Genomic DNA, 24,454 nt, shown 5'->3' on the forward strand with positions numbered 1-24,454 from the left:
CTAAAGTTTCTGATCGCCGCGGTCAGGGACCGCGGGGATCAGAAACTGCAGAAATCGCAACAAACCGCAGGTCTAAATTGACCTGCGGTTTGTTGCGATCGCGGACCTGTGGTCCCGTGACCCCCCCACGCATTTAGCCGAGGTGCCTGCTCAATGATTTGAGCAGGCACCTTGTTCAGATCACAGCCGGCCGGGCGGCAGTGATCAGAACAACAGATGACGTACCGGTACGTCATGTGTCCTTAAGGACTCGGGAAACATGCCGTACCGGTACGTCATGTGTCCTTAAGGGGTTAAACTAATAACACACAAAGAATTAAATGTTACCATGTTTTTATTGAACACATCATGTAAACATTCACAGTGCAGGTGGAAAAAGTATGTGAACCCTTGGATTTAATAACTGGTTGAACCTCCTTTGGCAGCAATAACTTCAACGAAACGTTTCCTGTAGTTGCAGATCAGACGTGCACAACGGTCAGGAGTAATTCTTGACCATTCCTCTTTACAGAACTGTTTCAGTTCAGCAATATTCTTGGGATGTCTGGTGTGAATCGCTTTCTTGAGGTCATGCCACAGCATCTCAATCGGGTTGAGGTCAGGACTCTGACTGGGAAACTCCAGAAAGCGCATTTTCTTCTGTTTAAGCCATTCTGTTGTTGATTTACTTCTATGCTTTGGGTCGTTGTCCTGTTGCAACACCAATCTTCTGTTGAGCTTCAGCTGGTGGACAGATTGCCTTAAGTTCTCCTGCAAAATGTCTTGATAAACTTGGGAATTCATTTTTCCTTCGATGATAGCAATCCGTCCCGGCCCTGACACAGCAAAGCAGCCCCAAACCATGATGCCCCCACCACCATACTTCACAGTTGGGATGAGGTTTTGATGTTGGTGTGCTGTGCCTCTTTTTCTCCACACATAGTGTTGTGTGTTCCTTCCAAACAACTCAACTTTGGTTTCATCTGTCCACAGAATATTTTGCCAGTACTGCTGTGGAACATCCAGGTGCTCTTGTGCAAACTGTAAACGTGCAGCAATGGGTTTTTTGACAGCAATGGCTTCCTCTGTGGTATCCTCCCATGAAATCCATTCTTGTTTAGTGTTTTACGTATCGTAGATTTGCTAACAGGGATGTTAGCATATGCCAGAGACTTTTGTAAGTCTTTAGCTGACACTCTAGGATTCTTCTTCACCTCATTGAGCAGTCTGCGATGTGCTCTTGCAGTCATCTTTACAGTACGGCCACTCCGAGGGAGAGTAGCAGCAGTGCTGAACTTTCTCCATTTATAGACAATTTGTCTAACCATGGACTGATGAACAGCAAGGCTTTTGGAGATACTTTTATAACTCTTTCCAGCTTTATGCAAGTCAACAATTCTTAATCGTAGGTCTTCTGAGAGCTCTTTTGTGCGAGGCAGCATTCACATCAGGCAATGCTTCTTGTGAAAAGCAAACCCAGAACTGGTGTGTGTTTTTATAGGGCAGGGCAGCTGTACCCAACACCTCCAATCTCATCTCATTGATTGGAGTCCAGTTGGCTGACACCTCACTCCAATTAGCTCTTGGAGATGTCATTAGTCTAGGGGTTCACATACTTTTTCCACCTTCACTGTAAATATTTACATGGTGTGTTCAATAAAAACATGGTAACATTACATTCTTTGTGTGTTATTAGTTTAAGCAGACTGTGATTGTCTATTGTTGTGACTTAGATGAAGATCAGATCACATTTTATGAACAATTTGTGCAGAAATCCATATCATTCCAAAGGGTTCACATACTTTTTCTTGCAACTGTATATACAGTCAGGTCCATAAATATTGGGACATCGACACAAATCTTAAAATATTTGGCTCTATACACCACCACAATGGATTTGAAATGAAATGAACAATATGTGCTTTAAATGCAGACTGTCAGCTTTAATTTAAGGGTATTTACATCCAAATCAGGTAAACGGTGTAGGAATTACAACAGTTTGCATATGTTCCTCCCACTTGTTGAGTGGGACAATTGGCTTCTCAGCTGTTCAATGGCCAGGTGTGTGTTATTCCCTCATTATTCCAATTACAATGAGCAGATAAAAGGCCCAGAGTTCATTTCAAGTGTGCTATTTTCATTTGGAATCTGTTGCTGTCAACTCTCAAGATGAGATCCAAAGAGCTGTCACTATCAGTGAAGCAAGCCATCATTAGGCTGAAAAAACTAAATAAACCCATCTGAGAGATAGCAAAAACATTAGGCGTGGCCAAAACAACTGTTTGGAACATTCTTAAAAAGAAGGAACGCACCGGTGAGCTCAGCAACACCAAAAGACGTGGAAGATTACGATAAACAACTGTGGTGAATGAACGAATAATTCTTTCCCTGGTGAAGAAAACACCTTTCACAACAGTTTGCCAGATCAAGAACACTCTCCAGGAGGTAGGTGTATGTGTGTCAAAGTCAACAATCAAGAGAAGACTTCACCAGAGTGAATTCAGAGGGTTCACCACAAGATGTAAACCATTGGTGAGCCTCAAAAACAGGAAGGCCAGATTAGAGTTTGCCAAACAACATCTAAAAAAGCCTTCACAGTTCTGGAACAACATCCTATGGACAGATGACACCAAGATCAACTTGTACCAGAGTGATGGGAAGACAAGAGTATGGAGAAGGAAAGGAACTGCTTTTGATCCTAACCATACCACCTCATCAGTGAAGCATGGTGGTGGTAGTGTCATGGCGTGGGCATGTATGGCTGCCAATGGAACTGGTTTTCTTGTATTTATTGATGATGAGACTGCTGACAAAAGCAGCAGGATGAATTCCGAAGTGTTTCGGGCAATATTATCTGCTTATATTCAGCTAAATGCTTCAGAATTCATTGGACGTCGCTTCACAGTGCAGATGGACAATGACCCAAAGCAAACTGCAAAAGCAACCAAAGAGTTTTTTAAGGGAAAGAAGTGGAATGTTATGCAATGGCCAAGTCAATCACCTGACCTGAATCCGATTGAGCATGCATTTCACTTGCTGAAGACAAAACTGAAGGGAAAATGCCCCTAGAACAAGCAGGAACTGAAGACAGTTGCAGTAGAGGCATGGCAGAGCATCACCAGGGATGAAACTCAGCGTCTGGTGATGTCTATGCGTTCCAGACTTCAAGCTGTAATTGTCTGCAAAGGATTTGCAACCAAGTATTAAAAAGTGAAAGTTGGATTTATGATTATTATTCTGCCCCATTACTTTTGGTCCATTAACAAGTGGGAGGCACATATGCAAACTGTTCTAATTCCTACACCGTTCACCTGATTTGGATGTAAATACCCTCAAATTAAAGCTGTCAGTCTGCAGTTAAAGCACATTTTGTTAGTTTCATTTCAAATCCATTGTGGTGGTGTATAGAGCCAAAAATGTTAGAATTGTGTTGATGTCCCAATATTTATGGACCTGACTGTACATACACACATTCACTTGCACATAATGGAAGACTCAGTGGAGGCAGCAGACACTCTTGTCTAAATGGCCATTAAAAATATACATAGTGTTCTCAGTTTCAAAGCTTCCCCTCTGCATGTTTGTAAGTTGGCCACCAGTCTCAGACTACCCTATGCACTATTTTCTTGTGTAGTCTGAGATACACCCCCCCCCCTGCTCTCAGCTGTTTTAGCTTTGTGTACTGAAAATCCGAGAGCAGAGGATGTATCTCAGACTACACAAAAACACGCTGTGCATATGGCATTCTGAGGCTACAGTGTCCATTTAACGTACATGCATGGGACAGAGAAATGGATGAACTTTGGCCAAACACACACATAATACACATTAGATGGTTGGATGCTCCCGCTGAATTCAGCAAGTTCAACAAACAATAGTGTAATGTGTATAGTCACCTTAACTGAAGTTGAAAAGTTAATGCAATAACTATTACAAGTTGCAAGTACCGTTTCCATGATATGAGAGCTGACAAGTAAGCTTGACAATGGTAAAGACAAAACTACTATTGTACTGAAAGATGTTCTAATCCTGACAATTTATTTAAAAGTAATTATTAAACAGGCATACACAGACATCTTAGTAATGTAGATGATAATTGATAAGAAATGTGCACACTGTTGTGCACGATTAGAATTTGTTTTCCTTCTTACCCTTCTTTTAAGTGCAACGTTCAATCTTCCGCTATTGGTAAGTAGACGTAAAGGAGTGCTTGGGGCATCATCACAACAATCAGAGGCATCAGCTTCAATGCGCAAGGTCTGCCAAGTTACTTGCTTGAAAGTGAGAACCTGAACACAAAGTGACATTCAAATACACTAATATACAAAGAGAACCTCTGGTCCAAACCTAAAGATTTGACCATACAAGTATAGTGAACATAATGGGTACCCTTCGTTCTGGTCCCCGTGTGATTCCTTTCAAGATGGCGACCAAAGTATAAGACAAGCCCCGCCCTCTTCGCTGCCCTTGGATGGACCAGCGGGAATGAAATAGATGCTGTGTCCATCCGACTTTCCGACAGTGCTGTGGATGGAGAAGCCATTCTATAAGTAATCAGACGGGACCAGAACAGAGGGCACCATCAACTGTATATTGCGTCAACATATTATTGACTATATATTTGTTTGTGTCTGACAGTTTTAAATTACCTCTCCTCTCTGTGGATGGGTAAGGCGGGTGAATTGTAAATCACTCTGCTGCCACGTTGGACTAACACTGTAGCCTTGCAGCTGCCACAGCTGTAGAGATGCATGAAATGTCTGTGACTCGATCTTGATAATCACACAGCCAATCTCTAAGAACATGCCCTCTATCACCTTCTCTGCAAACCCATATTCACTAATACATGAGGGGAAAAATAAAACAGAATGACAGAGAATCTGGTATCACTGCACCCACTGCACTAATATCATTGTGGCTAAAAAATAGAAAACAGCATCTCACCTTTGACCCGCAGCAAGTGTTATAGGGGAAGGACCATTGGGCGGTCGAGGATCTTCACATGTTTTCATTTCAATTTCAACTTTGTCAAGCGTCTGCAGAATTATCCATAACATTTAGTTATGGATACACAAAGCAAGATATTGCAGGGCGTACAGAGCAAGCTGATTTAAGAAGTTATGTACTCACAAATTAACTTACCAAACAAATTGGATGTGTTTTCAGCTTTGTCCATTGTATCTAAAAAACATAATGTGACACTGATATATTTAGGGAAGTGTTAGAAATCGAGTCGGGAATAATTGCCGGTAAAACCTGGTTTTACTTTCACTTTCAGCTACATTCAATGCATTCCAATTTCTAAGAGTGATATCTTCCCATTCTGGTATTGTCTGAGAGCTTGGAATATCAGCTTTCAAATAATATATAACAACCAAACAAGATCTCTAGCCTCTACCAAACCAAAGATATGAGAAGTTAAAGCAGCTACCCCCCTCCCTGTCAGTGTGAAGGAGAATTAGGGAACAGTTACAGAGCTGACAGGCTGCATGAGGAGAGAAAAAATGGTAAAAAAATATATATATAGAAATGTGACATTATCATCACTGTGTGACTCCAAAAATAAAATAACCGTATTTTTCGCTTTATAAGATGCAGATTTTAGAGGAAGAAAATAAGAAAAAAATATCAGACCCTCATAAATATCAGGACATCACATCAGACCCCAATATAAGACCTCAGAACAGCCCTTTTCTTTTAGACCCCCAGCAGCTCTTTTCTTTCAGACACCCATCAGACCTCAGTTCAGCCCTTTTCTTTTAGACCCCCATTATCCCTTTAATTTCAGACCCCATCAGACCTCAGGTCCGCCCTTTTCTTTAGACCCCCATCAGCCCTTTTCTTTCAGACCCCATCAGACCTCATATCAGCCCTTTTCTTTTAAACTCCCATCAACCCTTTTCTTTCAGACCCCCATCAGCCCTTTTCTTTCAGACCCCATCAGACCTCAGATCAGCCCTTTTCTTTCAGACCCCATCAGACCTCAGATCAGCCCTTTTCTTTTAGATCCCCATCAGCCCTTTTCTTTTAGACCCCCATCAGCCCTTTTCTTTCAGACCCCATCAGACCTCAGATCAGCCCTTTTCTTTTAGATCCCCATCAGCCTTTTTCTTTCAGACATCTCTTATCTGTCCTGCGCCGCAGCTCCGCTCCAGGTCTAGCGGTCTCTTCAGAAGTCACGCTCCCCTGTCTTCTCCGGCCACGCTGCACTATAGGGACCATACTGTTAAAACATGGTCATTTACATGACCCTTCTGGTAATTTAGCTTTTTCTTTTTGATACGGCTAGTGTCTGATGAAGGCCTGCGAGCTAAAATGTTACACTATTATTGCCGCGTACCAACTAAAATCTTTAATCTCCCTACACCGACTGAGCGATAACAGTGCAGTTGTTCCTCCGGCGTGGGGAGATTGTGTAGCCAAGTATACACTGAGGAATGGGCTCAAATAATCTCCCTACTCTGACGTGGCGGCTCCAGCGTTGCAAGATCAACAAACTGGAATAACTGTTCACAAGTAATCTTATAAAACATAAAGACTCGGATAAACAATGTTTATAAAACTGTAGGTAAAAAACACTAATTACAGATGGAAAGAAACACCCATAGGGGGGGGGGGGGAATCCTATGTTGACAGGAAAATTACATAGAAAAAAACAAAAACTAAGGGACTTCCGGTTCCAGCGCGCACATGTAAGGTAGTGTAGCAGGAGAGCTCCGTTTACCCAGCCACTTACCCAGGGGCTAGCCGAGATCCGGAGGTTTACCTGACCTCCCCGAAATATTACCTCCTGACTAGGGATGAGCGAACCCGAACTGTATAGTTCGGGTTCGTACCGAATTTTGGGGTGTCCGTGACACGGACCCGAACCCGAACATTTTCGTAAAAGTCCGGGTTCGGCGCTTTCTTGGCGCTTTTTGAAAGGCTGCAAAGCAGCCAATCAACCAGCATCATACTACTTGCCCCAAGAGGCCATCACACCCATGCCTACTATTGGCATGACTGTGATTGGCCAGTGCAGCATGTGACCCAGCCTCTATATAAGCTTGGGTCACGTAGCGCTGCACGTCACTCTGCTGATACAAGTGTAGGGAGAGGTTGCAGCTACGACGTTAGGGCGAGATTAGGCAGTGATTACCTCCTCCAAAAGACTTCATTCAGTGATCGATCTACAGCTGTGGATTATTGAACTGCTGCTATTCAATTGCTCACTGTTTTTAGGCTGCCCAGAGCGTTTTTCAGTCACTTTTTTCTGGGGTGATCGACGTCCATTTTGTGGCTTGTGGTGCGCCAGCACAAGCTGCCACCAAGTACATTTAACCATCAATAGTGTGGTTATTTTTTGCTATATCCTACATCAGGGTCAAGCTGTCATCAAGTGAATTTAACCATCAATAGTGTGGTTATTTTTTGGCCATATACTACATCAGTGGCAAGCTGAGCCTGTCACCCAAGTGCATTTAACCATCAATAGTGTGGTTATTTTTTGGCTATATCCTACATCAGGGTCAAGCTGAGCCTGTCACCAAGTTATTCTCAATAACTTCACACGCACACTACAGTGCAGATCCAAGTCTAATTCTGTGATTAAACGTATACCTGTCACCCAGCACCTAAAAAATAGGGCTCACATTTATATTCATCCAAATCTGTCATTACTGCTTTAGCTGGTCAAGTTATTTAGTGTCCGTCAAAGCACAGTTTTTGTTCTGGGTTGAAATACAATTCCCAATTTTGCAATTTTCTAAATTAGTGGTTTCTGCTGTATCAGGCCTACTTTAAATCTATCCCTAAAAGGGTATATTAGATTCAAGGTGCTGATAGGGTAGTTCTCAATAACTTCACACACACGCTACTGTGCAGATCCAAGTCTAATTCTGTCCGTAAACGTATACCTGTCACCCAGCGCCTAAATAATAGGCCTCAAATTTATATTCAGCTAAATCTGTCATTACTGGTGTGCCTGTATTAGTGTAATACGGTACCTAAATAGATAGCCATATAGTGTTAGGTGTCTGTAAAAAAAGGCCTGAATTTGAATTCAATACATTGGCCCGAATAAAATTTTTCTTATTGTGGTGAACGGTAACAATGAGGAAAACATCTAGTAAGGGACGTGGACGCGGACATGGTCGTGGTGGTGTTAGTGGACCCTCTGGTGCTGGGAGAGGACGTGGCCAATCTGCCACAGTCACACGTCCTAGTGAACCAACTACCTCAGGTCCCAGTAGCCAGCAGAATTTACAGCGATATTTTGTGGGGCCCAATGCCGTTCTAAGGATGGTAAGGCCTGAGCAGGTACAGGCATTAGTCAATTGGGTGGCCGACAGTGGATCCAGCACGTTCACATTATCTCCCACCCAATCTTCTGCAGAAAGCGCACAGATGGCGCATGAAAACCAAACCCATCAGTCTGTCACATCACCCCCATGCATATCAGGGAAACTGTCTGAGCCTCAAGTTATGCAGCAGTCTCTTATGCTGTTTGAAGACTCTGCTGGCAGGGTTTCCCAAGGGCATCCACCTAGCCCTTCCCCAGGGGTGGAAGAAATAGAATGCACTAACGCACAACCACTTATGTTTCCTGATGATGAGGACATGGGAATACCACCTCAGCACGTCTCTGATGATGACAAAACACAGGTGCCAACTGCTGCGTCTTTCTGCAGTGTGCAGACTGAACAGGAGGTCAGGGGTCAAGACTGGGTGGAAGACGATGCAGGGGACGATGAGGTCCTAGACCCCACATGGAATGAAGGTCGTGCCACTGACTTTCACAGTTCGGAGGAAGAGGCAGTGGTGAGACCGAGCCAACAGCGTAGCAAAAGAGGGAGCAGTGGGCAAAAGCAGAACACCCGCCGCCAAGAGACTCCGCCTGCTACTGACCGCCGCCATCTGGGACCGAGCACCCCAAAGGCAGCTTCAAGGAGTTCCCTGGCATGGCACTTCTTCAAACAATGTGCTGACGACAAGAAGCGAGTGGTTTGCACGCTGTGCCATCAGAGCCTGAAGCGAGGCATTAACGTTCTGAACCTTAGCAAAACCTGCATGACCAGGCACCTGCATGCAAAGCATGAACTGCAGTGGAGTAAACACCTTAAAAACAAGGAAGTCCCTCAGGCTCCCCCTGCTACCTCTTCTGCTCCTGCCGCCTCGGCCTCTTCTGCTGCTGCCGCCTCGGCCTCTTCCTCCGCCTCTGGAGGAACGTTGGCACCTGCCGCCCAGCAAACATGGGATGTACCACCAACACCACCACCTGCGTCACCAAGCATCTCAACCATGTCACACGGCAGTGTTCAGCTCTCCATCTCACAAACATTTGAGAGAAAGCGTAAATTCCCACCTAGCCACCCTCGATCCCTGGTCCTGAATGCCAGCATTTCTAAACTACTGGCCTATGAAATGCTGTCATTTAGGCTGGTGGACACAGACAGCTTCAAACAGCTCATGTCGCTTGCTGTCCCACAGTATGTTGTTCCCAGCCGGCACTACTTCTCCAAGAGAGCCGTGCCTTCCCTGCACAACCAAGTATCCGATAAAATCAAGTGTGCACTGCGCAACGCCATCTGTGGCAAGGTCCACCTAACCACAGATACATGGACCAGTAAGCACGGCCAGGGACGCTATATCTCTCTGACTGCACACTGGGTAAATGTAGTGGCGGCTGGGCCCAAGGCGGAGAGCTGTTTGGCGCACGTCCTTCCGCCGCCAAGGATCGCAGGGCAACATTCTTTGCCTCCTGTCTCCTCCTCCTCCTACTCAGCTTCCTCCTCCTATTCTTCCACCTGCTCATCCAGTCAGCCACACACCTTCACCACCAACTTCAGCACAGCCCGGGGTAAACGTCAGCAGGCCGTTCTGAAACTCATATGTTTGGGGGACAGGCCCCACACTGCACAGGAGTTGTGGGGGTGTATAGAACAACAGACCGACGAGTGGTTGCTGCCGGTGAGCCTCAAGCCCGGCCTGGTGGTGTGTGATAATGGGCGAAATCTCGTTGCAGCTCTGGGACTAGCCGGTTTGACGCACATCCCTTGCCTGGCGCATGTGCTGAATTTGGTGGTGCAGAAGTTCATTTGCAACTACCCCGACATGTCAGAGCTGCTGCATAAAGTGCGGGCCGTCTGATCGCGCTTCCGGCGTTCACATCCTGCCGCTGCTCGCCTATCTGCGCTACAGCGTAACTTCGGCCTTCCCGCTCACCGCCTCATATGCGACGTGCCCACCAGGTGGAACTCCACCTTGCATATGCTGGACAGACTGTGCGAGCAGCAGCAGGCCATAGTGGAGTTTCAGCTGCAGCACGCACGGGTCAGTTGCACTGCGGAACAGCACCACTTCACCACCAATGACTGGGCCTCCATGCGAGACCTGTGTGCCCTGTTGCGCTGTTTCGAGTACTCCACCAACATGGCCAGTGGCGATGACGCCGTTATCAGCGTTACAATACCACTTCTATGTCTCCTTGAGAAAACACTTAGGGCGATGATGGAAGAGGAGGTGGCCCAGGAGGAGGAGGAGGAAGAGGGGTCATTTTTAGCACTTTCAGGCCAGTCTCTTCAAAGTGACTCAGAGGGAGGTTTTTTGCAACAGCAGAGGCCAGGTACAAATGTGGCCAGACAGGGCCCACTACTGGAGGACGAGGAGGACGAGGATGAGGAGGAGGTGGAGGAGGATGAGGATGAAGCATGTTCACAGCGGGTTGGCACCCAACGCAGCTCGGGCCCATCACTGGTGCGTGGCTAGGGGGAAACGCAGGACGATGACGATACGCCTCCCACAGAGGACAGCTTGTCCTTACCTCTGGGCAGCCTGGCACACATGAGCGACTACATGCTGCAGTGCCTGCGCAACGACAGCAGAGTTGCCCACATTTTAACGTGTATGGACTACTGGCTTGCCACCCTGCTGGATCCACGGTACAAAGACAATATGCCCACCTTACTTCATGCACTGGATCGTGATAGTAAGATGCGCGAGTACAAGCGCACGTTGGTAGACGCGCTACTGAGAGCATTCCCAAATGTCACAGGGGAACAAGTGGAAGCCCAAGGCGAAGGCAGAGGAGGAGCAAGAGGTCGCCAACGCAGCTGTGTCACGGCCAGCTCCTCTGAGGGCAGGGTTAGCATGGCAGAGATGTGGAAAAGTTTTGTCACCACGCCACAGCTAACTGCACCACCACCTGATACGGAACGTGTTAGCAGGAGGCAACATTTCAATAACATGGTGGAACAGTACCTGTGCACACCCCTTCACGTACTGACTGATGGTTCGGCCCCATTCAACTTCTGGGTCTCCAAATTGTCCACGTGGCCAGAGCTAGCCTTTTATGCCTTGGAGGTGCTGGCCTGCCCGGCGGCCAGCGTTTTGTCTGAACGTGTATTCAGCACGGCAGGGGGCGTCATTACAGACAAACGCAGCCGCCTGTTTACAGCCAATGTGGACAAGCTGACGTTCATAAAAATGAACCAGGCATGGATCCCACAGGACCTGTTCATCCCTTGTGCAGATTAGACATTAACTACCTCCCCTTAACAATATATTATTGTACTCCAGGGCACTTCCTCATTCAATCCTATTTTTATTTTCATTTTACCATTATATTGCGGGGCAACCCAAAGTTGAATGAACCTGTTATGGGACCTCTCTCCTCTGTCTGGGTGCCGGGGCCTAAAAATATCTGACAGTGGCCTGTTCCAGTGGTGGGTGACATGAAGCCTGATTCTCTGCTATGACATGAAGACTGATTCTCTGCTGACATGAAGCCTGAATCTCTGTTATGGGACCTCTCTCCTCTGTCTGGGTGCCGGGCCTAAAAATATCTGACAGTGGCCTGTTCCAGTGGTGGGTGACATGAAGCCTGATTCTCTGCTATGACATGAAGACTGATTCTCTGCTGACATGAAGCCTGAATCTCTGTTATGGGACCTCTCTCCTCTGTCTGGGTGCCGGGGCCTAAAAATATCTGACAGTGGCCTGTTCCAGTGGTGGGTGACATGAAGCCTGATTCTCTGCTATGACATGAAGACTGATTCTCTGCTGACATGAAGCCAGATTCTCTGCTATGGGACCTCTCTCCTCTGCCTGGGCCTAAATATGTGACAATGGACTGTTCCAGTGGTGGGTGACGTGAAGCCTGATTCTCTGCTGACATGAAGCCAGATTCTCTGCTATGGGACCTCTCTCCTCTGCCTGGGTGCCGGGGCCTAAATATGTGACAATGGACTGTTCCAATGGTGGGTGACGTGAAGCCTGATTCTCTGCTATGACATGAAGACTGATTCTCTGCTGACATGAAGCCTGAATCTCTGTTATGGGACCTCTCTCCTCTGTCTGGGTGCCGGGGCCTAAATATCTGACAATGGCCTGTTCCAGTGGTGGGTGACGTGAAGCCTGATTCTCTGCTATGACATGAAGCCTGATTCTCTGCCATGAGAGCTCTCTCCAATTGATATTGGTTAATTTTAATTTATTTTATTTTAATTCATTTCCCTATCCACATTTGTTTGCAGGGGATTTAACTACATTTTGCTGCCTTTTGCAGCCCTCTAGCCCTTTCCTGGGCTGTTTTACAGCCTTTTTAGTGCCGAAAAGTTCAGGTCCCCATGGACTTCAATGTGGTTCGGGTTCGGGACGAAGTTCGGGTCGGGTTCAGATCCCGAACCCGAACATTTCCGGGAAGTTCGGCCGAACTTCTCGAACCCGAACATCCAGGTGTTCGCTCAACTCTACTCCTGACACTTACTGGAGGTTCATAGAGAAGTTTATTGTGCGCAGCGGCTCCCCGCAGACGGAATCTCCTCTCCTGCCACGGGAGACTGAATCGCTGTAGAAAGGCAAGATGGCCGACGGGAGAAGGAGAGTAACCCATTCCTCATCCCAGCCTCCCCTTCTGCCAGATATGGGGGACTCCCGGGGTGCTCAGCTGGATCCATCCCAGCAACTACAGGGAATGGAGCTTCCTTGTAAAGAGATGCTTGCCCCAGACATAAAGCAACCTTGGAGGCGACAATAGCCGCCACCATGAGACAGCTGCAGAGCAACGTTGCTCAGAACTCAGCCCACATACGGGAACTGGAGCAGAGAGCCGGGGTCTTTGAAGACGAATTAGAGAAAGCTCAGACTCAGGTCAGAGACATGATACGTTTAAACCAGGCTTTGAAACATAAAGTATAAGACCTGGGGATCATAGGCTTACCTGAGAATATACCAGCACATCAGCTGGCTCACATCTGCGCAGTGGAGCTGCCGCAAGCGCTGCGGCTCCAAACTCCGGTGACGGTGGAAAGAGCTCACAGAATTGGCCCACCAAGAGGGGCATCTACGGAGGGCTCTGCGACAAGACCGAGACCAGTCATAGTCAAGTTCCTTAATTATACCGATAAGGAATTCCTCTTGCTCAAGTACCGACGACTTAACCAGCCACTCAAGGTGAGGGGGCACAGAATCTTGCTTTGTGGAGGTTGCTAAGAAGAGGAGACCTTTTTCGCATATATGCACGCAGCAGGTACAAAATAAATTTTTTTTTGCCCTAATATACCCAGCTATTCTGAGAGTCTTCGGACAAAATGGTAGAACCGATACCCATCTGTCACCCAGTGATGCGGCAGCTGCCCTAGTTGACAGCGAACCCTCGAGAAGCGCAGGAATGGGAGCACCATCCAGAGGACGTCCGTCACCACGTGGTAATCATCTTGGAGAGAAGTCCGATACGAGATCCACTGGTGCCTCTCCACGTCTGTCGGGGGGAGACCTGACCCATGTTTCAAGCCCGGAATGGGACTGAAGTGTGCTTCCTGAGTCCAGCCGTGCTGGAAGCAAAGTCTCTCCGTTCGAAGTGACTCACAGGTGACGTTTCAAGGTCAACGGACCCACTGGTTGGAGTGAGGAATGGTGGTACAAAGGAGGATGAGACAAGATAGTCTCCTGTTACAAATGTACTTTTGGTTTCAAGTGAGATAACGAGGTGGGGGGGGACTGGGACGAGGATAATGGATGTCAGATAACTCGAGGTAGTAGGAGGGGGAATATTGTGTTTTTGCAACTGGAGGAATCTAGCGGGGCAGATGTCAGCTATCCCGACCAGTTCAGTGCGAAAAAAGAGAAGTCCAGACAGAATTTTAGCTAGTCACCGCAACCTACACAGGCGAGGCACTTTGTTCATGTGATGGGGTTAGGGGGGAGTTATTGGTTTTTCACCTTGTCATAATCCATGGATGCAGTGTTACGTTTGTAAATAGTATGAATACGTGGGGATGGCCTCCTCCAGGGTGTACCTTGCACTTCGTGACTTTCACATTATGAAAATTATTACATGGAATGTTAAGGGCCTACGAGCCCCTCAGAAAAGATTGATGATTCTTAAGCATCTTAAAAAATTGAACGCTGACATAGCATTGCTTCAGGAGACGCACCTGCAGGAGGCTGACCTGTGGCGCATGCAGCGTCTTTGGGTGGGTCGAGTTTTTGGCTTCCCCTTGAAGGGCAGAAAGGCGGGGGTGCTTTTAATTTTACACAAAAGATTGAGACATGAAGTTCTCTACTGTTAGTGACGAAGAAGGGAGAATTCTGAAGGTAAAATTGGAATTCTGGACAGGCTTCCTTTTTTAGGCAGTTGGAATCGGATATCTTGCAGGAAGATAAGGGTCAGATTTTAGTAGTGGGGGATTTAAATGCGGTACATGATATAGAAGAAGACCATAGACAGGTTAGACAAGTGGGTCAGGAACCTCAATCAAGTGCATTAGGAAGATACACCTTCAAACCCTTCTTGAAATCCACAGATTTGGCGGGTGTATGGAGATTTTTTAACCCGGTTGAGAGGGAATTTACTCACTTCTCCCACGCTCATCAGTCATGATCCAGATTGGATTATATTTTAGCCTCCCCGCAAATTATGGAGAAAATACAGCTGTCGGAGATCACACATATGGTGATATCTCATGATGTGCCGGTGTCCATAACTCTAGCAGAAAATATTCCAAGAGGGACAGACTACATATGGCGTTTGCCCGGTTACCTAGCCGCTGATGGTGAGTTTATTGATAGGTTGAAGGGATGGTGGTGGGAGTTTTTCGAAAATAATATAGGCCATAAGGATGACTACCGTCTATTCTGGGATAAGGCGAAGGCGGTTATCAGGGGGAATATAATCTCATACACCACTGCGAAAAAGAAAAAAGATACGACTTAGTCTCCAGCAGGCAACAGAGGTGGTTTGTAGTGCGTACACCTCCTTTCTAGCAAACCCTACAGACCTAAATAAAGTTGAATGGGTTACGGAGAAACACAATGATGACCATTATCTAGAGCAAAAGACGAGACTATATCTAGATTATATATCAGCGAAGCTGTTTAAATTTGGTAATAAAGCTGGGAAGATGCTAGCTAATCTGACGAAAGTACAACACTACAACCCAGGTATTAAAACTATAACTGACGTAACGGGGAAATAACTCATAGACTCAAAAAGCATAACAGAGTGTTTTGGTAGTTTCTATGCCAAGCTATACTCCCTAGATAAGTATGATCAGGCCAGAGCAGAAGAACTTTTATCTAAAGTTACTCTCCCAAAACTCACGGAGGAAATGTTGTCTCATCTTAAGCCAATTACAGAGGAAGAAGTTAAGTTCAATATAAAATCACTTAAGAATGAAAATCACCTGGTCCAGATGGCTATCCAGCGGAATTCTTTAAGGTTTTAAACACGGAAGTTACCCCGACTTTAGTAGCCTTATTTAACTCCTGTCTAAATAGGGGAGACATTATGCCTTCTGGGAACATGGCACATATAAAGCTTATCCCCAAACTATGCCCAGCTCTTATAGACAAATTTCATTAATAAGGATTTAAAAATCTTGACTAAATTGATGACGACTAGACTGGCAAACTACATGCCTGATTTGATAGACCCTCATCAGGTAGGGTTTACAAAAGGGAGAGCCGCAGTGATGAACATAAGGACGGTGTTGGCGGTTCAGGATCACTTATTTTATAACCAGAATAGACGTAGCTGTCCTGCCTTTCTGTCTGTGGATGCAGAAAAGGCTTTCGATAATGTGAACTGTAGATGGCTCTAGCGAACTCTTGATGCCTTTGGAATCAGAGGATCATTTAGGTTATCCCTCAATGGAATATACAAGAATCCTCAAGCAAGGGTAAATACGCCTGGCTTTTTGTCTGCACCTTTTTGCCTCCACAGAGGCACAAGGCAGGGCTGCCCCCTGTCTCCCCTCCTCTTTAATCTGGCTTTGGAGCCACTAGTTCAATATTTGATTCAGTCAGACCTGTTCCAGGGAATAAAAGTAGGGAATAAGGAAATAAAACTCATCTGTTTTGCTGATGATATCCTGATTTTTATAAACTCCCTGAGCGCTCATCTCAGAAAGATCCTAGATTCCATGATTTATTTTGGTTAAACCACTGGCTACCGAATAAACGTAAGTAAAAGCCAGTTACTTTACTTATGTGGTCCTTGGCGAGAGTCACAAGTGATGTCGGAAACCCATGAAGTGGAGGTAATGCCCCACCTGACGTACCTGGCCATAAAAATAGGGAGGCATTCATTATCCTTATATAAACTAAATTATGACCCGTTAATAAGGAAGATAGGGTTGGAATTGGAGAAGTGGTATAAGCTGCCACTATCCTTGTTTGGTAGGGCTCATCTGTTAAAGATGGTGAGCTTTGCTAGATTGCTCTATCCCATCCAGACTATCCCTCTACTGTTACGGCACGTGGATGTCAATAGAATTCAAAGAGCTTTCTCCCATTTCCTATGGCAGGGGAAAAGGCCGCGGATTGCTTATGATTAGAGTTGAGTGAACACCTGTATGTTCGGGTTCGAGAAGTTCGGCCGAACTTCCCGGAAATGTTCGGGTTCGGAATCCGAACCCGAACCGAACTTCGTCCCGAACCCGATTGAAGTCAATGGGGACCCGAACTTTTGGGCACTAAAAAGGCTGTAAAACAGCCCAGGAAAGAGCTAGAGGGCTGCAAAAGGCAGCAACATGTAGGTAAATCCCCTGCAAACAAATGTGGATAGGGAAATGAATTAAAATAAAAATTAGAAAAATAAAAATGACCCAATATCAATTGGACAGAGGTCCCATAGCAGAGAATCTGGCTTCACGTCAGCAGAGAATCAGTCTCTTCATGCCATAGCAAAGAATCTGGCTTCATGTCAGCAGAGAATCAGTCTCTTCATGCCATAGCAGAGAATCTGGCTTTATGTCACCCACCACTGGAACAAGCCACTGTCACATATTTAGGCCCCGGCACCCAGACAGAGGAGAGAGGTCCCGTAACAGAGAATCTGGCCTTATGTCAGCGCAGAATCAGTCTTCATGTCATAGCAGAGAATCAGGCTTCACGTCACCCACCACTGGAACAGGCCACTGTTACACATTTAGGCCCAGGCACCCAGGCAGAGGAGAGAGGTCCCGTAACAGAGAATCTGGCCTTATGTCAACGCAGAATCAGTCTTCATGTCATAGCAGAGAATCAGGCTTCACGTCACCCACCACTGGAACAGGCCACTGTCACACATTTAGGCCCAGGCACCCAGGCAGAGGAGAGAGGTCCCGTAACAGAGAATCTGGCCTTATGTCAGCGCAGAATTAGTCTTCATGTCATAGCAGAGAATCAGGCTTCACGTCACCCACCACTGGAACAGGCCACTGTCACACATTTAGGCCCAGGCACCCAGGCAGCGGAGAGAGGTCCCGTAACAGAGAATCTGGCCTTATGTCAGCGCAGAATCAGTCTTCATGTCATAGCAGAGAATCAGGCTTCACGTCACCCACCACTGGAACAGGCCACTGTCACACATTTAGGCCCAGGCACCCAGGCAGAGGAGAGAGGTCCCGTAACAGAGAATCTGGCCTTATGTCAGCGCAGAATCAGTCTTCATGTCATAGCAGAGAATCAGGCTTCACGTCACCCACCACTGGAACAGGCCACTGTCACACATTTAGGCCAGGGCACCCAGGCAGAGGAGAGAGGTCCCGTAACAGAGAATCTGGCCTTATGTCAGCGCAGAATCAGTCTTCATGTCATAGCAGAGAATCAGGCTTCACGTCACCCACCACTGGAACAGGCCACTGTCACACATTTAGGCCCAGGCACCCAGGCAGAGGAGATTGGTCCCGTAACAGAGAATCTGGCCTTATGTCAGCACAGAATCTGTCTTCATGTCATAGCAGAGAATCAGGCTTCACGTCACCCACCACTGGAACAGGCCACTGTCACACATTTAGGCCCAGGCACCCAGGCAGAGGAGAGAGGTCCCGTAACAGAGAATCTGGCCTTATGTCAGCGCAGAATCTGTCTTCATGTCATAGCAGAGAATCAGGCTTCATGTCACCCACCACTGGAACAGGCCACTGTCACACATTTAGGCCCAGGCACCCAGGCAGAGGAGAGAGGTCCCGTAACAGAGAATCTGGCCTTATGTCAGCACAGAATCTGTCTTCATGTCATAGCAGAGAATCAGGCTTCACGTCACCCACCACTGGAACAGGCCACTGTCACACATTTAGGCCCAGGCACCCAGGCAGAGGAGAGAGGTCCCGTAACAGAGAATCTGGCCTTATGTCAGCACAGAATCTGTCTTCATGTCATAGCAGAGAATCAGGCTTCACGTCACCCACCACTGGAACAGGCCACTGTCACACATTTAGGCCCCGGCACCCAGACAGAGGAGAGGTTCATTCAACTTTGGGTTGCCCCGCAATATAATGGTAAAATGAAATTAAAAATAGTATTGAATGAGGAAGTGCCCTGGAGTAGAATAATATATTGTTAAGGGGAGGTAGTTAATATCTAATCTGCACAAGGGATGGACAGGTCCTGTGGGATCCATGCCTGGTTCATTTTTATGAACGTCAGCTTGTCCACATTGGCTGTAGACAGGCGGCTGCGTTTGTCTGTAATGACGCCCCCTGCCGTGCTGAATACACGTTCAGACAAAACGCTGGCCGCCGGGCAGGCCAGCACCTCCAAGGCATAAAAGGCTAGCTCTGGCCACGTGGACAATTTGGAGACCCAGAAGTTGAATAGGGCCGAACCATCAGTCAGTACGTGGAGGGGTGTGCACAGGTACTGTTCCACCATGTTAGTGAAATGTTGCCTCCTGCTAACACGTTCCGTATCAGGTGGTGGTGCAGTTAGCTGTGGCGTGTTGACAAAACTTTTCCACATATCTGCCATGCTAACCCTGCCCTCAGAGGAGCTGGCCGTGACACAGCTGCGTTGGCGACCTCTTGCTCCTCCTCTGCCTTCGCCTTGGGCTTCCACTGGTTCCCCTGTGACATTTGGGAATGCTCTTAGTAGCGCGTCTACCAACGTGCGCTTGTACTCGCGCATCTTCCTATCACGCTCCAGTGTAGGAAGTAAGGTGGGCACATTGTCTTTGTACCGGGGATCCAGCAGGGTGGCAACCCAGTAGTCCGCACACGTTAAAATGTGGGCAACTCTGCTGTCGTTGCGCAGGCACTGCAGCATGTAGTCGCTCATGTGTGCCAGGCTGCCCAGAGGTAAGGACAAGCTGTCCTCTGTGGGAGGCGTATCGTCATCGTCCTGTGTTTCCCCCCAGCCACGCACCAGTGATGGGCCCGAGCTGCTTTGGGTGCCACCCCGCTGTGAACATGCTTCATCCTCATCCTCCTCCACCTCCTCCTCATCCTCGTCCTCCAGTAGTGGGCCCTGTCTGGCCACATTTGTACCTGGCCTCTGGTGTTGCAAAAAACCTCCCTCTGAGTCACTTCGAAGAGACTGGCCTGAAAGTGCTAAAAATGACCCCTCTTCCTCCTCTTCCATCATCGCCCTAAGTGTTTTCTCAAGGAGACATAGAAGTGGTATTGTAACGCTGATAACGGCGTCATCGCCACTGGCCATGTTGGTGGAGTATTCGAAACAACGCAACAGGGCACACAGGTCTCGCATGGAGGCCCAGTCATTGGTGGTGAAGTGTGTCTGATCCGCAGTGCGACTGACCCGTGCGTGCTGCAGCTGAAACTCCACTATGGCCTGCTGCTGCTCGCACAGTCTGTCCAGCATATGCAAGGTGGAGTTTCACCTGGTGGGTACGTCGCATATGAGGCGGTGAGCGGGAAGGCCGAAGTTACGCTGTAGCGCAGACAGGTGAGCAGCGGCAGGGTGTGAACGCCGGAAGCGCGAACAGACGGCCCGCACTTTATGCAGCAGCTCTGACATGTCGGGGTAGTTGCGAATGAACTTCTGCACCACCAAATTCAGCACATGCGCCAGGCAAGGGATGTGCGTCAAACCGGCTAGTCCCAGAGCTGCAATGAGATTTCGCCCATTATCGCACACCACCAGGCCGGGCTTGAGGCTCACCGGCAGCAACCACTCGTCGGTCTGTTGTTCTATACCCCGCCACAACTCCTGTGCGGTGTGGGGCCTGTCCCCCAAACATATGAGTTTCAGAATGGCCTGCTGACGTTTACCCCGGGCTGTGCTGAAGTTGGTGGTGAAGGTGTGTGGCTGACTGGATGAGCAGGTGGAAGAAGAGGAGGAGGAAGCTGAGTAGGAGGAGGAGGAGACAGGAGGCAAAGAATGTTGCCCTGCGATCCTTGGCGGCGGAAGGACGTGCGCCAAACAGCTCTCCGCCTTGGGCCCAGCCGCCACTATATTTACCCAGTGTGCAGTTAGGGAGATATAGCGTCCCTGGCCGTGCTTACTGGTCCACGTATCTGTGGTTAGGTGGACCTTGCCACAGATGGCGTTGCGCAGTGCATACTTGATTTTATCGGACACTTGTTTGTGCAGGGAAGGCACGGCTCTCTTGGAGAAGTAGTGGCGGCTGGGAACAACATACTGTGGGACAGCAAGTGACATGAGCTGTTTGAAGCTGTGTGTGTCCACCAGCCTAAATGACAGCATTTCATAGGCCAGTAGTTTAGAAATGCTGGCATTCAGGGCCAGGGATCGAGGGTGGCTAGGTGGGAATTTACGCTTTCTCTCAAATGTTTGTGAGATGGAGAGCTGAACGCTGCCGTGTGACATGGTTGAGATGCTTGGTGACGCAGGTGGTGGTGTTGGTGGTACATCCCATGTTTGCTGGGCGGCAGGTGCCAACGTTCCTCCAGAGGCAGAGGAAGAGGCCGAGGCGGCGGCAGCAGCAGCAGCAGAAGAGGCCGAGGCGGCGGCAGCAGCAGAGGTAGCAGGGGGAGCCTGAGGGACTTCCTTGTTTTTAAGGTGTTTACTCCACTGCAGTTCATGCTTTGCATGCAGGTGCCTGGTCATGCAGGTTGTGCTAAGGTTCAGAACGTTAATGCCTCGCTTCAGGCTCTGATGGCACAGCATGCAAACCACTCGGGTCTTGTCGTCAGCACATTGTTTGAAGAAGTGCCATGCCAGGGAACTCCTTGAAGCTGCCTTTGGGGTGCTCGGTCCCAGATGGCGGCGGTCAGTAGCAGGCGGAGTCTCTTAGCGGCGGGTGTTCTGATTTTGCCCACTGCTCCCTCTTTTGCTACGCTGTTGGCTCGGTCTCACCACTGCCTCTTCCTCCGAACTCTAAAAGTCAGTGGCACGACCTTCATTCCATGTGGGGTCTAGGACCTCATCGTCCCCTGCATCGTCTTCCACCCAGTCTTGATCCCTGACCTCCTGTTCAGTCTGCACACTGCAGAAAGACGCAGCAGTTGGCACCTGTGTTTCGTCATCATCAGAGACGTGCTGAGGTGGTATTCCCATGTCCTCATCATCAGGAAAAATAAGTGGTTGTGCGTTAGTGCATTCTATCTCTTCCACCCCTGGGGAAGGGCTAGGTGGATGCCCTTGGGAAACCCTGGCAGCAGAGTCTTCAAACAGCATAAGAGACTGCTGCATAACTTGAGGCTCAGACAGTTTCCCTGATATGCATGGGGGTGATGTGACAGACCGATGGGCTTGGTTTTCATGCGCCATCTGTGTGCTTTCTGCAGAAGACTGGGTGGGAGATAATGTGAACGTGCTGGATCCACTGTCGGCCACCCAATTAACTAATGCCTGTACCTGCTCAGGCCTTACCATCCTTAGAACGGCATTGGGCCCCACAAAATATCGCTGTAAATTCTGCTGGCTACTGGGACCTGAGGTAGTTGGTTCACTAGGACGTGTGGCTGTGGCAGAATGGCCACGTCCTCTCCCAGCACCAGAGGGTCCACTAACACCACCACGACCATGTCCACGTCCGCGTCCCTTATTAGATGTTTTCCTCATTGTTCCCGTTCACCACAATTTTGAGAATGGCAAATTTGGGAATAGTTTTTCAACCCAGAAAAAAAAAGTGTGCTTTTACGGTGACTACAAATAACTTGACCAGCTAAAACAGTACAGATTTGGTTGAATAGAAATGTCAGGCCTGTTTTTTTTTTGCGCTGTGTGACAGGTTAAGGTTTAATCACAGAATCAGACTTCTATCTGCACGGTAGCGTGTGTCTTAGGTTTTTCTGAATTACACTATCAGCACCTTCAATGTAAGATATCCTTTTTGGGATAGATTTCAAGTAGGCCTCATATACCAGAAACTAATTTTTTTGAGAATGGCAAATTTGGGAATAGTTTTTCAACCCAGAACAAAAAGTGTGCTTTTACGGTCACTACAAATAACTTGACCAGCTAAAACAGTACAGATTTGGTTGAATAGAAATGTCAGGCCTGTTTTTTTTTTGCGCTGTGTGACAGGTATAGGTTTAATCACAGAATTAGACTTCTATCTGCACGGTAGCATGTGTCTTAGGTTTTTCTGAATGACACTATCAGCACCTTCAATGTAAGATATCCTTTTTGTGATAGATTTCAAGTAGGCCTCATATACCAGAAACTAGTTATTTTGAGAATGGTAAATTTGGGAATAGTTTTTCAACCCAGAACAAAAAGTGTGCTTTTACGGTCACTACAAATAACTTGACCAGCTAAAACAGTACAGATTTGGTTGAATAGAAATGTCAGGCCTGTTTTTTTTTTTTGCGCTGTGTGACAGGTATAGGTTTAATCACAGAATTAGACTTCTATCTGCACGGTAGCGTGTGTCTTAGGTTTTTCTGAATGACACTATCAGCACCTTCAATGTAAGATATCCTTTTTGGGATAGATTTCAAGTAGGCCTCATATACCAGAAACTAGTTATTTTGAGAATGGCAAATTTGGGAATAGTTTTTCAAATAAATCACAGAAAAAATGCACCAAACGGATATGCCACTGACTATACTGGCTAGTCATAAATGCAGATATTAAAAGCTGAGACTTTCGCCAATATATTCCTGTCAGGAAAATATCGGAGCCCATCATTGCACCACGTCACGGTCACTCAGCATGGCAAAGGGTCCTACCACTACGCTACCTATGGTGTGAACACGGTCTGAAGGCGATGTAATCCAGCTCGCAGCCAGGCTTCCACACAAACGCCTAGCAGGACAACTAGTGCAATGTGAACAAAGCCAAGACTGCAAGCCACGCCCATATCAGACCCTGTGATGGAGGTCACCAGGTGCAAAAGAGTGTTTGAATGCCAGGTAACGGCACATACACTACATATAGAACAAGACAAAAACACAGAAATATAGTGGCAATACTGGAGGAGCGGCTCAACCCCTAACACTGTAGCGTGTTTTACATTGGGGGAGCAGCCCCACCGCATGTGGACCGCAGCAAACGACTATCCCCAGCAAAAAATGCATACGGTGGAGGATGTCGGCGCGGTCCACATGCACCACAAGAGCATCCTACACAAAATGGAGCATTGTGCGGATTGAGACGAGGCTGTGAGTTGAGGGTAAGAAGATTCACATTTATTGGTGCCACACTTGGCCTTATATACAAGTCCCCATGCAAGGGGACCTCCCCTCTGGACCTGATGGAGAACTGGGTGACAAACACACAGACCAATGGAAATAACCACACAATCCCGGACACTCCCACACAATGCCTCCCCTCTGTCTGGAAGTTAATTTGGCTAGATACTGTATGTAACCCAATCATCTCCAGACAGTAAAACCGTATTGTTTATAAAAACTCCCATACAGGACACACAATGCCTCTCCTCTGCCTGGGAGATAATTAGGTCAGAAACTGTATGTAACCCAATCATCTCAACGGACAAACAAAGGGCTTCTGTTACAAGCTCCATACAGTATTAGAATGTATTGGCTCCGATGAGCCGAAGTTATTGCTTCCCGAAGTCTCGCAAGACTTTGCGTAATAACTTCATAAATTAATTTGTACTGTAAAAAAACAACTCCCGAACTCGGGTTTGGTTTCAAGTGGTACCTTTGGACTTTGACTCATCGGAGCCAATACTTTCTAGTATTGTACGGAGCTCCTGCTCCGTACAGTATTAGAACAAAGTTTTATGCGAATCGACTTCGTATGTTTCATCCAAAGTCGATTCACTCATCCCTAGCAACAACACACATGCCTTGACAACCTCATCGACTGTTTCTATTTTGAGTTGAATGGGTTTTTTAAAAAT

General features: G+C 47.4%; 1 protein-coding gene across 1 annotated transcript in view; it reads right to left on the minus strand.

Annotated features, from left to right (window-relative positions):
* The window catches only part of UHRF1BP1 (UHRF1 binding protein 1), a 944,367-nt gene that overhangs the window by 769,460 nt on the left and 150,453 nt on the right, over positions 1-24,454 (minus strand). Inside the window, exons 2-5 of the mRNA XM_040424154.1 lie at positions 5,122-5,160; positions 4,924-5,015; positions 4,629-4,818; positions 4,131-4,268 (exon numbers count right to left, since the gene is read on the minus strand). Coding sequence (XP_040280088.1) covers positions 4,131-4,268; positions 4,629-4,818; positions 4,924-5,015; positions 5,122-5,160 — 459 coding nt within the window. The remainder of the gene's footprint in view (positions 1-4,130; positions 4,269-4,628; positions 4,819-4,923; positions 5,016-5,121; positions 5,161-24,454) is intronic.

This window comes from Bufo bufo, chromosome 3, assembly GCF_905171765.1.
Source record: "Bufo bufo chromosome 3, aBufBuf1.1, whole genome shotgun sequence".
In the NCBI taxonomy this organism is placed as follows: Eukaryota; Metazoa; Chordata; class Amphibia; order Anura; family Bufonidae; genus Bufo; species Bufo bufo.